Genomic DNA, 12,845 nt, shown 5'->3' with positions numbered 1-12,845 from the left:
GACCCCGGTTTGCATACACCACTTGATTTGGGAGCCCTGCATGAGTGACTGCTCAGCAGCCCGTGGCCCTGTGGCATTTCAGCAGAGGACATTTCAGTAAAGATCGCCTCAGGTGTCAAGCGGCTTGGAAGGTGCAGGAGGCAGCTGGAGGTCGTTTGTCCAGCGCATTGATTCCACCGTGACCCCATCGCTCTCTCTAACTATTGATCCATCCCCCAAAACCCCTTACACAATGCCCATGCCACACTGGGGAATTAGAGCTTAGGCGTCAATGTGGCCTAACCCTTGTGGCCTAAACAAAAGAGTGGTACATTTTCAATAAGACGTCACTGAATGAAACGGGCATTGCGGTAGCCACTGACCTCCGAGGTCATTCCGACGTCAGGCGGACTTCATTTTGGTTATTGGGATTCCGTGAATGTGGAGATGTGAAGTGAGGAGTTTATAAACATGAGAGCCTGCTGGGTCGCAGGGAATGTCCCGTAAGTCATTACCGGTTCCGTGTTTGTGTGTGTGTGTGTGTGTGTGTGTTTGTGTGTGTGTCTGTCTGTCTGTGTGTGGTGAAGTGAGGGTGTTGGCACTCATATATGGAAAACCCTACCCTAAATGCTTTCCTAGGCAGATCTCCCATGCCTTTTAGCATGTCACCAAGGGCCATGAATCACGATTACAGCGCCTACATTTTTACCTGGGCACCTCTAAGGCTTTTTCATTAAGGTAAAAGGGACCCCAGGCGCCAGCCAGGGACAGGGTTGTTGAGGGGCTTGGCTGTGTTTGTGAAAGGAAGGGTCAGGGATTTGGTTTCGGTGGGTTAATTACAATAACAATGGGGGCGGCCAAAAAAAGAGGACCGCACGCCATGGCAGCGCTGAGGTGCTCTCATTTGTTTCAATAAGGTAAATTGATTCCTATGTCCTCTGGTGCCATTTGCATCGCATCCATTTAGTGCGCGCCTCTCATCCCACTCTCCTCCCACCCTGTTGCCGCCACCTCCTCCCCCTCCATTCACTTCACGTGCGGAGGGCAAGACGACATCGATGCGGACGCATCGATCTTCCCGGACAGCAGACACATGAGAGCGCTCACTCGTACGTCCATGCGCATTCATATATTTCACTTGTGCATGGACATGCATATTTGTACACATGCACACATGGAATGCACATGCGACCACTAATGAAGTTATTTGACATTCGGGATTCGAGACTTACTCAATCTTCTTCAAATGATTATCAGATACAAAACAGTTTTTTTTTTTCTATTCTCAGGAGGCTTGGTACCCAAGCTGCCTTCTTAACTTCATTTTTGACTGATGAGCATCACATTAATTTTGTCACCTTACCTGTCAAAAATGTGTTCATTCTATTCAGTGGCGGAGGCAGGCTGTCTGAGGGGCAGGGACAAAAACTATATCAAAAGGGCACCATTATTATTAAATTATATTTAATTTGGCTGACACTTTTACCCAAAGCGACTTATAATAAGTGCATTTAACCACCGGAGTACAAACTCAGAACAACAAGAATCAAGAAAACCAAACTACAAAGTGCTTTAAGTAAATAGCATTTAAGTGCTACTAAAGTGCTATTTCTTAATTTTTTTTTATTCAAGACATAATCGGAAAAGATGTGTTTTTAGTTTGCGGCGGAAGGTGTAGAGACTTTCTGCTGTCCTGATGTCAGTGGGGAGCTCGTTCCACCAATGAGGAGCCAGCACAGCAAACAGTCGTGACTTTGTCGAGTGTTTAGCTCGCAGTGACGGAGCTACGAGCCGATTGGCACCAGACCCATGCAGCGGAGGCACCAGCCCCTGAAATCTTGTTATCCTGGCTGGTGTGAAAGCACTCTTGTTTGTTCATTCATTCAACTTTAGTTCCACTTTACATTCCCCCCCCTCGCTGCAATCCTTCAATTCCCCCCCAGTGGACCTTCACACCACAGTCGGACAACCACTAGTAAAGCTATGAATTACAGCTCCGCCACGCCTACTGGTGAATTTGAGCCATGTGCCACTCCGCTATACGATGCCAACAACCTCCCGACTCTAACTTGGTCCACCGGCATGGTCAGGGATGATCACCACTGCCAACTGGCCTCTAACTCAGCCCTGAGTCAGGGTGGTATCTGTCTCGCCTCCCTCACTGCCTGCCTACCTGCCACGGAACCCCCGCCTCCCCCTTCGGTACAACACACTGCCTGATACCAACACACACACACACTCCCGTCATCAGTCACCGCCAGGGCAGATAGCAGCGGCCGTCGGGCCGATGAGTGACGACTGGGCCCGTTACCTGAGCGCCTGCATGACAATGGGCCTGAGATTGAGAGACAAAAGCCGCAACTCTGTGTGACGCAACACGCCAGCTGATCTTTATTGTCCGCTGTACAATTAGCTGTCAACCGGCAACACGTAAAGACGTGCCGTACAATGCACCCGGCCTCGTCGCGCGTAATTGAATACTGCGTGTGTGTGTGTGTGTGTGTGTGTGTGTGTGTGTGTGTGTGTGTGTGTGTGTGTGTCTGTCTGCGCAAGTCATCGCCACAAACCCTTTTTTCACGCGACATAATTAGAAGCAATATTCTGACAATAGGTTTGATCGCGCTCGCAGAGCTGTCAGAATACATGACTGCATTGATCCAAAGTATTTTGGAAATGAGCATACTGTACATCCATAGAATAGGGAGGCGAACGAAGCTGCATAATAATGCATCTAATCCAGTCATCATTGCAGTTTCAACAGAACATCTTTCACCACTTTCTTCGAGACGACAACACTCCAAAGGGCTTCCTCCTCATTCAATACTACCACTTGAAAATATACATTGCAGAGTGAGATTGCTTCCAAAAGGTATCGCAAACCGCCTCCTCGAATCAGCAATACGCTAATCCTATTAAATCCCTTTTAATTTGGCCCCATTCAAGCAAATCCGGACTGCTTGTGAACAATATAAGAATATAGATTCTAATGACTTCAGGGAGGTGGAAAGAGCTTGCATATTAGACTCATCAATAGTCTTTTTCCTCCCTACCCTGACACACTTCTGCACGCTGCAAGTGTGGGATGCTCGCGAGGACGGGGAGGGTGCACTTGCCTTCTTAAAACCTCCATTCGAAAGTTCACACAAGCAGATGTCGTACCCGAGCGTGCGTTCCTCGTCCTCCCTGGCACCCGCAAAAACACATTCGCTCAAATGTACACGCTCCGAGTACGCGGCGAGATTTCTAACAATAATAGTCTCTCCCCAAAAAGGCATTGAAATGCAACAGCCATTTTCGCGGGCAGCCTTGAACCCTGTCTGATCTGCTATTTGTTACCTGGAGCACTTGGCGAAAACACTTGAAAGGGCTTATTGCTCATGTGGCCCACAAGTTCTGCACTGAAAACAAACTATCACGGTGAAGCTCGCTAGACAACAAACTGGAAAGACCTTGATCCAATTTGAAACACAGGCTTACTTGCTGAAGTACAACTGCCTAAATTGGTAATACCAGCAGGTAATTATTAAACTCCCCCAACCCGCACCCCCCCTGCAGAACGTTTTGTTTTGTGCTGGAAACACTACGAGCACAACAATTGAGTCACAGGTTTAGGCACCAAAGGACGACGATTATGGTAATCCAACAATGCCAAAGCTCTATTGTATGTCACCGATTTCTGTTGCAAACTCATGACCTTATTAACCTTCTTAATCCTCAACTGGGTTCTCATGATAAGGGGCTTACACGCACACGCAAGCATACACTCAAAACACTTTCACTTTGATGGCCCGGCAAAACACTTTAGTAGCCATAACCACCTGTTTTATCCGGCACACCTGCAGGTCCCCTACATAATATCAGCAGAAGGCCGTGAGCCATCCAAGACAATTAACGCTCTTCCTTTAGATCAACAGTGTGTGGGGCGGGGGGGAGGGGGCGGGGGGGCATTTGGAGCAGAGGGCCCTCACAGCATAGACTCATGAGAAAGCAGGTCTGATTGGTATTAAGTAGTGAGATTAAAAAGCCATCTCATAGGTCAGGTCAGCTGGTGTTCATTTGAATGCATTACCGGGGTCCGAGGCTAGATAATTCTCTCATTAGCGCCACTCAAACCCTGAGTGACAACACGGGTGAGGAGGGAGCATGTCTTACAACACTTAGAGTTAATTAGTGCGCTCGCACTGTTGCTCTGCAGCCCCGTGCGTCCGCTCGCTCTTGAAATGGACCTCAACCCGGAGCGTCTGCAGTTAATCAAAGACGAGCTGCGGCGTTTACCACAGGAACCACCTGTAGTTACGGGGAAATACCTGAAGAATAGATTCTCAACTGTACATGTACTGGAATGTCATGCTGAACAGCTGAAGGAAGTCTTACAGCAAACTTATTTTCAGAGTTATGGCCCTCATTTCTTCTGTATTCTAGTCCATTGGTTATGATAATGTGAGGCCAAGAAGCTCAAGCTGGTTAGCCAGAGCATCAATGGACCTGGGGTAAGTCGGTCGGTTCTCAAGATCTGTCTTGCTCTCGGACAAAGAAGACCCAGGGTGAAACAAATCCAGAAGAACACACACAGATACAGCAACATCCTTCTCTCTGCTCTGGTAGATATTAATGCTCTGGATGTCTATATATAAAGAACTTTTCAATCAGTGATTTAAAAGAGACATTTACAGCGAACAGTTAGGTGATGATGTACCGTTCGCCTGACTGCTGGTGTTTCTGTCCCTTTTCGATATCATTCTAAGCATATCGCTGCGTTTCCAGTATCGATATTACCAAGGGGAATGATGGTGAACACCTACGAAGGTAAGAAGCAGGTACTGCAGTAGGAAACGGAAAGCCAAGGTAAATGTGGGATGAAGCTCATACCACAAGTGTTGCTTTCATTACTTTCAGACAGGTAACCCTTTTCTGTCTCCAACGTTTCAGAGGAGATTTAGAGCGGATGAATCTTTCACTCTTTTTCTGTTGATGACGTGGTGTCTGCATATTGGTAGCACGAGGTTATATCCATGCCATTAGTCCCTCTGCTCGGATGCATGGCTTGTTACCGCTATCGCAGTAATATTCTTTTTGCTTCTAAAAGGTTCCATAAATGGTGTCTTTCTTTTCCCCACTGTGTTCACTCACACTCCTACCACTGTTTCCGTGAGACAAGGCTCTCGGCTCATTGGCCACCAGACACACACACACACACACACACAGACACACAACCACACAGACCCTGAAGACCAATCTCTGCATGCCCCCCCCCCCCCCCCCCCCCCACCCCAATCGCTACCCCCAACCGAGCGCACAGGGTTAGCTGAATATTCTAGATGCTTTAAATTTTTCAGGCAGGTCTGCGAACCCCCCCTCCCATCACGCGGCGCCATCACACTCAAGGGAGTTAGAATTTCAACAGTCGTTAGCGGGGTCATCTGCAGCCCCTCAGGGAGGGACTTGAAAGAAAAAGATTTGAATTGCCTTTCTCTCTTTTCATTCTCTCTTCGACTCGGCGCTTCAGTTCTCTGTATGGGTCCGTCATAATTCCACTTCCTGTCTTCAAGGCCTAGCGATATTCATCCCCCTCAATCTTGTCTGCGCCGCCAAATTCATCAATCAAAAGGCGAGGTCTTCCAAAGTGCTTTTCATAGCGCCGTCGTCATGCTTCTTATGCCACTGTCAAAAGTGGCGACAGAGCTCCGAACTGGTGGTTATGCCACGGTGAGGCGTTTATCCACTTGTATAATGCACTGTGGTGGTCATACAGGATCAAATGTGGGACGTGAGGGAAATGGCTTCCAGCTGAAAGAGAGAGAGAGGGAGAAGGAGGGGGTCGTGGGGAAGATGGGGGTTGGAATGAGAAAACATTTCCTCTTCTAACTCTTTTGCACTAATATGAATTCCCAGTGAAATGTCTGGCGAAGTAGGTCAATGGGATTTAGAAAGTTTGTGCTATGTTTTTTTTTCTTCTTCTTCTTCTTCTTCTCCTCCCTCTCTCCTCATACTCTCTTGTCAATGGAAAACGAGCAATGCGATTAGGAGAGGGGAAGATGATGAGCTACAGAAAGTGAGAGAGAGGAACAGAAACAGACAGAAGGCAGGCTGAGTGTCGGTCGGGGGGGGGGGGGGGGGGGGGGGGGGGCTCTCGCGGGTCCCTCGCCAGCTGACTGAGAGACCCAGAGAGGGAGAGGAAGAAGGAGATTGTATCTGCGCTCCGGAGGAAGGGAGTGGCTGATGCGTCTTCATCTTGATATTGAAGCAACAATCTAATTATACAATTTCTCCAGGGAATATGCATATGAGGGTAATCGGTAAATAGAAAAAGGTAATTATTTGCCAGAAGTCATACCCTTTGCACCTGTAAGCACTGCACCGATAGACGAGATTGTGCTTTTAATTCCCAGTGAAGATAACTAATCGGCAGCTAAATTATTTCGTTAATTTATAATAAGTAAATGAATTTCCCAGTTCTTGAATATTTCATAGTGTCTGTCGGAAGAAAAAAAAACACAATCAGTTCAGTTTGGTCAAATACAAATGGGCCTCTCTCGGTAATTTGCCAGAGTTTTCCTCGGGGTAAATCTCCGCCAGTGAATGTGATTGAATGTTACAATTAAACGCACTAATTCATTGTCAAAAGCAACTTATCTACACACATGATATATTTGGCGCTTAATTGGAAAGCAGATTTTAGAAATGGTTCCTTGTGACTTTCTACATCGCGGCCTAATCGTAAATAAATTCTGTTGAATATTCGTTGTTGGGCTATTAATAAGACCCGAGGAGTGAATTATTTAAATGCTAATTAATGTTTTAAGCTTTTCCAACCTGCAATAGGCACATATTATTCCCCAGTGACTCCAACATTCAGTAAGAACAGTAACTTCTGGCTCATATTTCATTCAATCAATTCAGCTGCAGTGGTGCTTCTTTCACCCATGCAGCTACCTCTGGAGGAAGATTGAATCCATCAATACTGGGAGACAGTTGATGGAATTACTAATCAACTCTCAGCTGAGAATCCAGTTGCCCATCGGAAACATGACTCCGACCTGCTTTAGTCATAATTCTGTCTCCGACTCAGGTAAGAGCATTTTTGAACTGTTGCTTTTATTTTTTTGACGACAAAAGATTGAAGTCTTTATCATTTCCTCTTTTTTTTTTTTTCCCCACGCATGTGTTTTCCCACCTGACAATCTGCATATTACATCTGTTTAGTAAATGTTTGGTGCTCTGCGGTCTGTCGCCATCGTTCCGCTGAGATTTAAGGCTCGCCAGCAGCTTCTGACAGAGACACAGATATTAGATATACTTCATTAGCATTGAAATAGTGCGAGATGTGGTTCAACTTTGTGTTCAAAGCAGCCGGAAAAAGAGTTCTAATGTGAGCGGCGGTGGCATTATTCATGTTTCCACAATAGCTTGTTATTCATCATAAGACAAAGGAGAATCTCACTCGGCTTGACATAGATGGAGGAGGGCCACGAGGGTATTACTCACATCTGTTGAAAACAGTATGCACAGCCAACTGGATGTCACGATACACCATGCTTATTAATGCAAACAAAGTCTCCCAACACAGAATATAAATGACATTTTCCTTCACATCAGACCATAAATATTAATTGTGTTAAATCTATGATGTATTGTGGTTAGGGAGAGGCTTTAGTTGTTTATTGTTACACCAACAGGACGCATTTTATTAATCAAAGCAGCACACATGTGACACCATATTGTGAAGCGCAGCACAGCACACACTGGGCCGTCGTCTTCAACGCCGTGGTTCCCTTTGATGCCACAAGGTGGCACTGTAGGCTAACTAACTGCTCATCCCAGTCTCTGCATCGCCCTATACTGATAAAAAGCAGTGGCAGTTGATTTTTTTTTTTTTTTAAATCGGCATTTTCCTAAAACTTGGACCTAAACCTCTCAAATAATCGACGGCGTCCCACCTTCTTGGAGACCCGTACACACACACAGCACATGTCCAATGCTCAGTATGGCTCTCAACAGCCTTGTATTGTTCGGCACCCCCATATAAATAATCCTACCTTAACCACGACGTGCATAAAGAATCAACAGAAGGCCTTTGGGAGGCTGCTCGCCTTGTTCACTCTTTTCTTTCTTTAAGTAGAGAGTTTGCACAGCTGCCCGGGGAACGCAAATAGCATTACGCTCTCTTCCTGTGGCAGGACATCTGTTGCTTTCAGCTGGCATCCCTTCTGAGGCTACTGGAGTGTGCTTTATGCAGCCTGGCGGCATTATGACGGGGACTTTTTGAAGGGTTTCATTCCAATGCGAAGGGTGACGTGGCGTGCTTTTTTTGTGTCGGAAAAAAAAATATACAAAGGAAGGCCAAATTGTCTGTCGTCTATTTTTTCCTCGTACTTCAAATCCTATGAAAACTACAAACAAACAAACAAACAACTGTTTGTGTGGCGTCTTCCAGAAGATGGCTGCATATCAAAAGACACAAGGATTAGACTTTAGAGATAATCCATCACCTTAGTGCACGACAGGCGAGTGCATGTACTGAGACTCATGGACTCATAACCGTAACGTCACTCAAGATGAGCCCTCTTATTGCTATCAAATGCAGCAAATACAATGCATTCATACGCATCCTTCTGCAGCAGCTTGGGCCCACGGCCGCCTTGGACCGCCTGAGGAGCTCTCCTCCCTCCATGAACCTCCCAGTACAGACTGACTGGGCAGGATAGAATACTAATTTGCATCCCACTGAATCAACTTAGCCACTCTCAGCCCGTGTCCTCACGTCCTCTGCTGAAGGCAGATTTCCTATTAATGACCCGGAGCATTTTCTAAAATGAAAACAGCGGTGCTTTAAAACTTTGGATCTACAGTGAAATGAAGCCTGGTTGGTTGACTCATCTAATTCGCACGAAGGTGTGAGTCAGACAATTCTTTTGAATTATTCGGTCTTCTCATTCGGATTGACCACATTTGTATTTTGAGATCATCTTAGCATACTCCCGTCCAGACTGATATATGGTGCGGCTTCGCCGTGCGTCCGTGAAGTCCACGTGGAACAATCCGAAGCGAACACTGAACCCATCGGCCCATTCGAAGTTATCCAGCAGGGACCATGCGAAGTATCCACGGACGTCGACCCCATCTTCTTGTATCGCTGTACGAAGGAACACAAGGAGTTAAAACAACTTTGTAGAAAGGAGTTTGTTCAAGTGCACCGTTTCTTAAAAAACACAAGTATATTGTTTTTTATACTCTAGGAGGCGACAGCCATCAATGACACATCACACGATGCGCATATTATCAAGACTTCGGATGCATTCCCAGAGCGTGAATTATTTGCAACAAGCGGAGAGTACATATACATAAGGTATATATATGTGTAACCTTAAACAGAGGGGCTAAAATAATTATATATTGTTCTGAATCTCGGCTTTAATAACTGCTATGCCATTGTACAGAAAGCATCGGAGCTACCGTGCGAACTTTACATGCACGGATTGGCAACATGGTGGTGCCAAAACAAATAATTCTACATTTAGACATGAAGTGAAATAATATTAATATTGATTTATTCTGTTTTCATTCATAAATCAAATCAAATCTAATCCAGATGTCTTTTTTTTTGCACCATTATAGTGTTTCTACCTTTTTTTCCCCGTGATGTACGTAAATAACCCAATTAATAAAAAACTTGAACCAAGGAACCACAAATGATAAGACATTGTCCATAGTGCACAGGTGATAGTGGTTAAAACAACGGTAAGACTTCTTGGCGCAATAGCGACCAATCTTTGTGTCCCAGATTTGTGTCACATTTATCCCCAATTACAAGAGGTGAAGGCGTAAACGGACCACATTTGATCTTCCACTCCTCTCGGCTAATGGCAATTTGCTCATTTCCAGAGCAGATCTGCCAGACATTACCTTTGGCCACTTCCAGGATGGTGTCCCTGTAAAACTCTGAGCGCTGGACATCCTCAATCTGCAGCTGCCCCACCTGAGAGAAGCCATTCTCAGTAATGTAGACTGCTGGGTTGTTGAAAGTGTCCTGGAAAGTCATTATGGGGCAAATATTATTGTCAAACAAGGCATCTCAGCTGTCAGACATTCCGGGGAGAGACAGATTGGTCGACAGTGTGCCGTTTAGCTGCATTTCAACGGCGCCAAGCTCAAACTAATGGCCTGTGACAAGGCACAACAGCAGGAAATTGCAATTGCAAACACTTTCAGCAAAGTAACTGTTTCATTCATTGTGACAGCACTAATGAAGCATCAATGTGTTTCTGGAGGTGTTAAAAGGAGATTACCGCATACAAAATCAATAGCAAGACACTAAACAAATGTCAGGCTGTTCTACTCGTTTGGTTGAAGGCGATTTGTCTTCTTGTAGGTCAATTCAGTTTGATGCCAAGAGAAGAAAGAAAAATGACTTCCCATTTCGGCTGATTGAGTTCACACTCAAAATAAGGGATGTGTTCGGGCCTTGTTTGGGGACACTTTGGAGTGATGTGGACTGAGGGCAATTAAATAGAAAATGATGCCAGAGGATGGACCAGTAGTTGTGGTTTTACCTTGATGTACTTGAGAAGTTTCCTTAAGCCATGGGGCACCACGGCGAGCCAGGACACGCCACAAATAGGCCAGGACGGATCCAAAACGTCTCGCGAACCTCGGTCGCTTGTCATACACAACACCTCTCCACGGCCTCCTCCCGGCGTGACTTTGCGAGACGTATAGTAGTTCAACGCGAAGAAGTCAGCCGTTCCCAAAACGGCAGGCTCATCCTCTGAGAAACTGGGCAGCCTCGAGCCACCGTCGCATCCCAGCTTCTCGCTCTGAGCGTCGACGGACGATCTCATCACTTCTGGATAATCTCCAGTGACAAACACGGGCCAGGCGAACCACCCCAGTGTGAACGCAAGTTGGCGTTCGGCGGCGGCGATATCGGCGGCGCCATCTGCGCTCGACGGCTCAAGCCAGTCGCTGTTGATGGCCAGGGACACCGCGCCCTTCTGCTTGGTCCTGTAGAAGGAGTTGTAGCTGTGCCAGGCCATGGCGTGGGCACGCAGCATGTTGTGGCCCACCAGGTAGGCGGCGACCCCCGGTTCTTTTAACCCCGGCGCGTGGATGCCGTCTTCGTGGCCCAGTTTGGCGCATACGTAGGGCTCGTTGATAGTGATCCAAAGTTTTACGCGGTCGCCGAATGTTTGGAAACAAAACTTTGCGTAGCTGTCAAACAGGGTCGCCATACCCGCTGATTTCCAGCCCCCCTGATCTTGGAGAGCTTGAGGCAGGTCGAAGTGGTAAAGCGTCACCATCGGGGATACGCTGCATGCCAGCAAATCATCGAGCACCTTCCTGTAGTACTGTACACCTGTTGGACACACATCCAGTGCGGTTGGTTTGGAGGGACGAGGTAAAACAGAAATACGACCATTGATTAGAATCAAATGAGCTATTTCCATTGTGTCGCTTTGGATCCAAATGTGGCATGGGTCTGACGGGAATATGGAAATACCTTTTTGATTGACATGTCGCGTCGTCCCATCGGGCAGGAGGCGGGCCCAGGAGAGAGACAGACGATAGTGTGTCAGTCCAAGCTGCTGGATACACTCCAGGTCCTTCTCCCACAGCTCGTAGCTGTTGCAGGCCTCATCTCCATTCTGCTCCCCAAACACTCTGGCTTTCTCGTGACAAAATGTGTCCCAGATACTTGGTCCCTTGCCGTCTGCCTGCCAGCCACCTCAATGTGCACACGGAGGGTTGTTTCATTTGTTAAAAGTATGTAGGACGTCGACTTAAAAAAACAAATCACAGTAATGTTTCTGTTGGGACTTGTGTCTGTGGGTTTCACTGACTCTCCTCGTGCGGATTTTTTTGTAAGAGTGTCAGTTTTTACATTGGCGTCATCTGCGAGCTTGTTTAATTGGTCCTTTTAACTGCATACAGTCTATGAGTTGGTCGTACATTACAATGGTGGCCTGCGTAGTCTATATGGGTGACAAGTTAACGTCCATGACCTTGTGTGACCTTTGTGTCCTGGTGTGTGCCATCCATAGGGAGATGACGCAATATCACAAAAACCTGTGCAATCTATTGTAACGGGAGCCAACGGTTCTTTTTTTAAATCATTGTTAGACATATTGTACTTTATTAGAAATATACTAGATAAGGCTCATGCTATCTCACAATAGTTCTAACACCATCACAAACAGGGGCAGGGTTAGTTGGTAACTTACAGACTTTCTTGACATACTAAATGTGATAGCAAAGTATATTTAAATATACTTGTATTTATATTTGTGCATAATAACAGGTCCATTCAAGTCTCAACGACACTATACGTAAACTCTTTGTTGTAGATCTATTCGTTGTTGCGTCCACTTCATAAATCTCGTGATGTGTTTACTTACCTTCTATTTGATAGGCAGCAGTTCCCGCTCCCCACGCAAATTCTCGTGGGAACATGTTTTTTTTTTTTTTTTTAGGATACAGCAATCAAAGCGGTTCTTATGTCGTACTTTCTGCTTTTCTGATGTAAATGTCTCATAGGAATCTCACATTCAAACTGATTTCCGTGGTTGATCTGGTTTCCGTGCAGATAAAACAACGCAGGCGCACGACCTCCGTTGTGCGTGTGACGTTCAGGGGGCGTGACAGTTGTCTCGTTCAGCGTGATTTACGAGCCAAGGCTTTTTTTTTTATTTTGTCCGTGCAGCGCAACTTAAATGCTGTGGGTAAATAAAATCAGCCAAAAGCACTTTAGTTACTCGGGTTGGCATTTCGATTTTCCTATAAAAGTTGGGGATTTGGGGGAACTACAAATCTTCCGAGGAGCACTTGAAAGCAGCAAAGTGCTGTGCCTACCCGCCTGTCCGCGGGAGCGC

At 46.2% G+C, this 12,845-nt stretch overlaps 1 protein-coding gene across 1 annotated transcript; it reads right to left on the bottom strand.

Moving 5' to 3' along the window:
* Positions 1–5,279: 5,279 nt before the first annotated feature.
* Positions 5,280–12,597, bottom strand: gba3 (glucosidase, beta, acid 3). The gene is made up of 6 exons (XM_034557626.1): positions 12,372–12,597; positions 11,477–11,701; positions 10,530–11,332; positions 9,883–10,006; positions 7,154–9,112; positions 5,280–5,766 (listed from the first exon to the last, which is right to left on the bottom strand). The coding sequence occupies exons 1-5, from the start codon at positions 12,424–12,426 to the stop codon at positions 8,910–8,912; spliced, it is 1,410 nt and encodes a 469-aa protein (XP_034413517.1). The 5' UTR covers positions 12,427–12,597; the 3' UTR covers positions 5,280–5,766; positions 7,154–8,909.
* Between the last annotated feature and the right edge of the window lie 248 nt (positions 12,598–12,845).

The sequence above is a fragment of the Cyclopterus lumpus genome, chromosome 18 (genome assembly GCF_009769545.1).
Source record: "Cyclopterus lumpus isolate fCycLum1 chromosome 18, fCycLum1.pri, whole genome shotgun sequence".
Classification (NCBI taxonomy): domain Eukaryota; kingdom Metazoa; phylum Chordata; class Actinopteri; order Perciformes; family Cyclopteridae; genus Cyclopterus; species Cyclopterus lumpus.
This window is presented reverse-complemented; position numbering and strand designations above follow the sequence as displayed.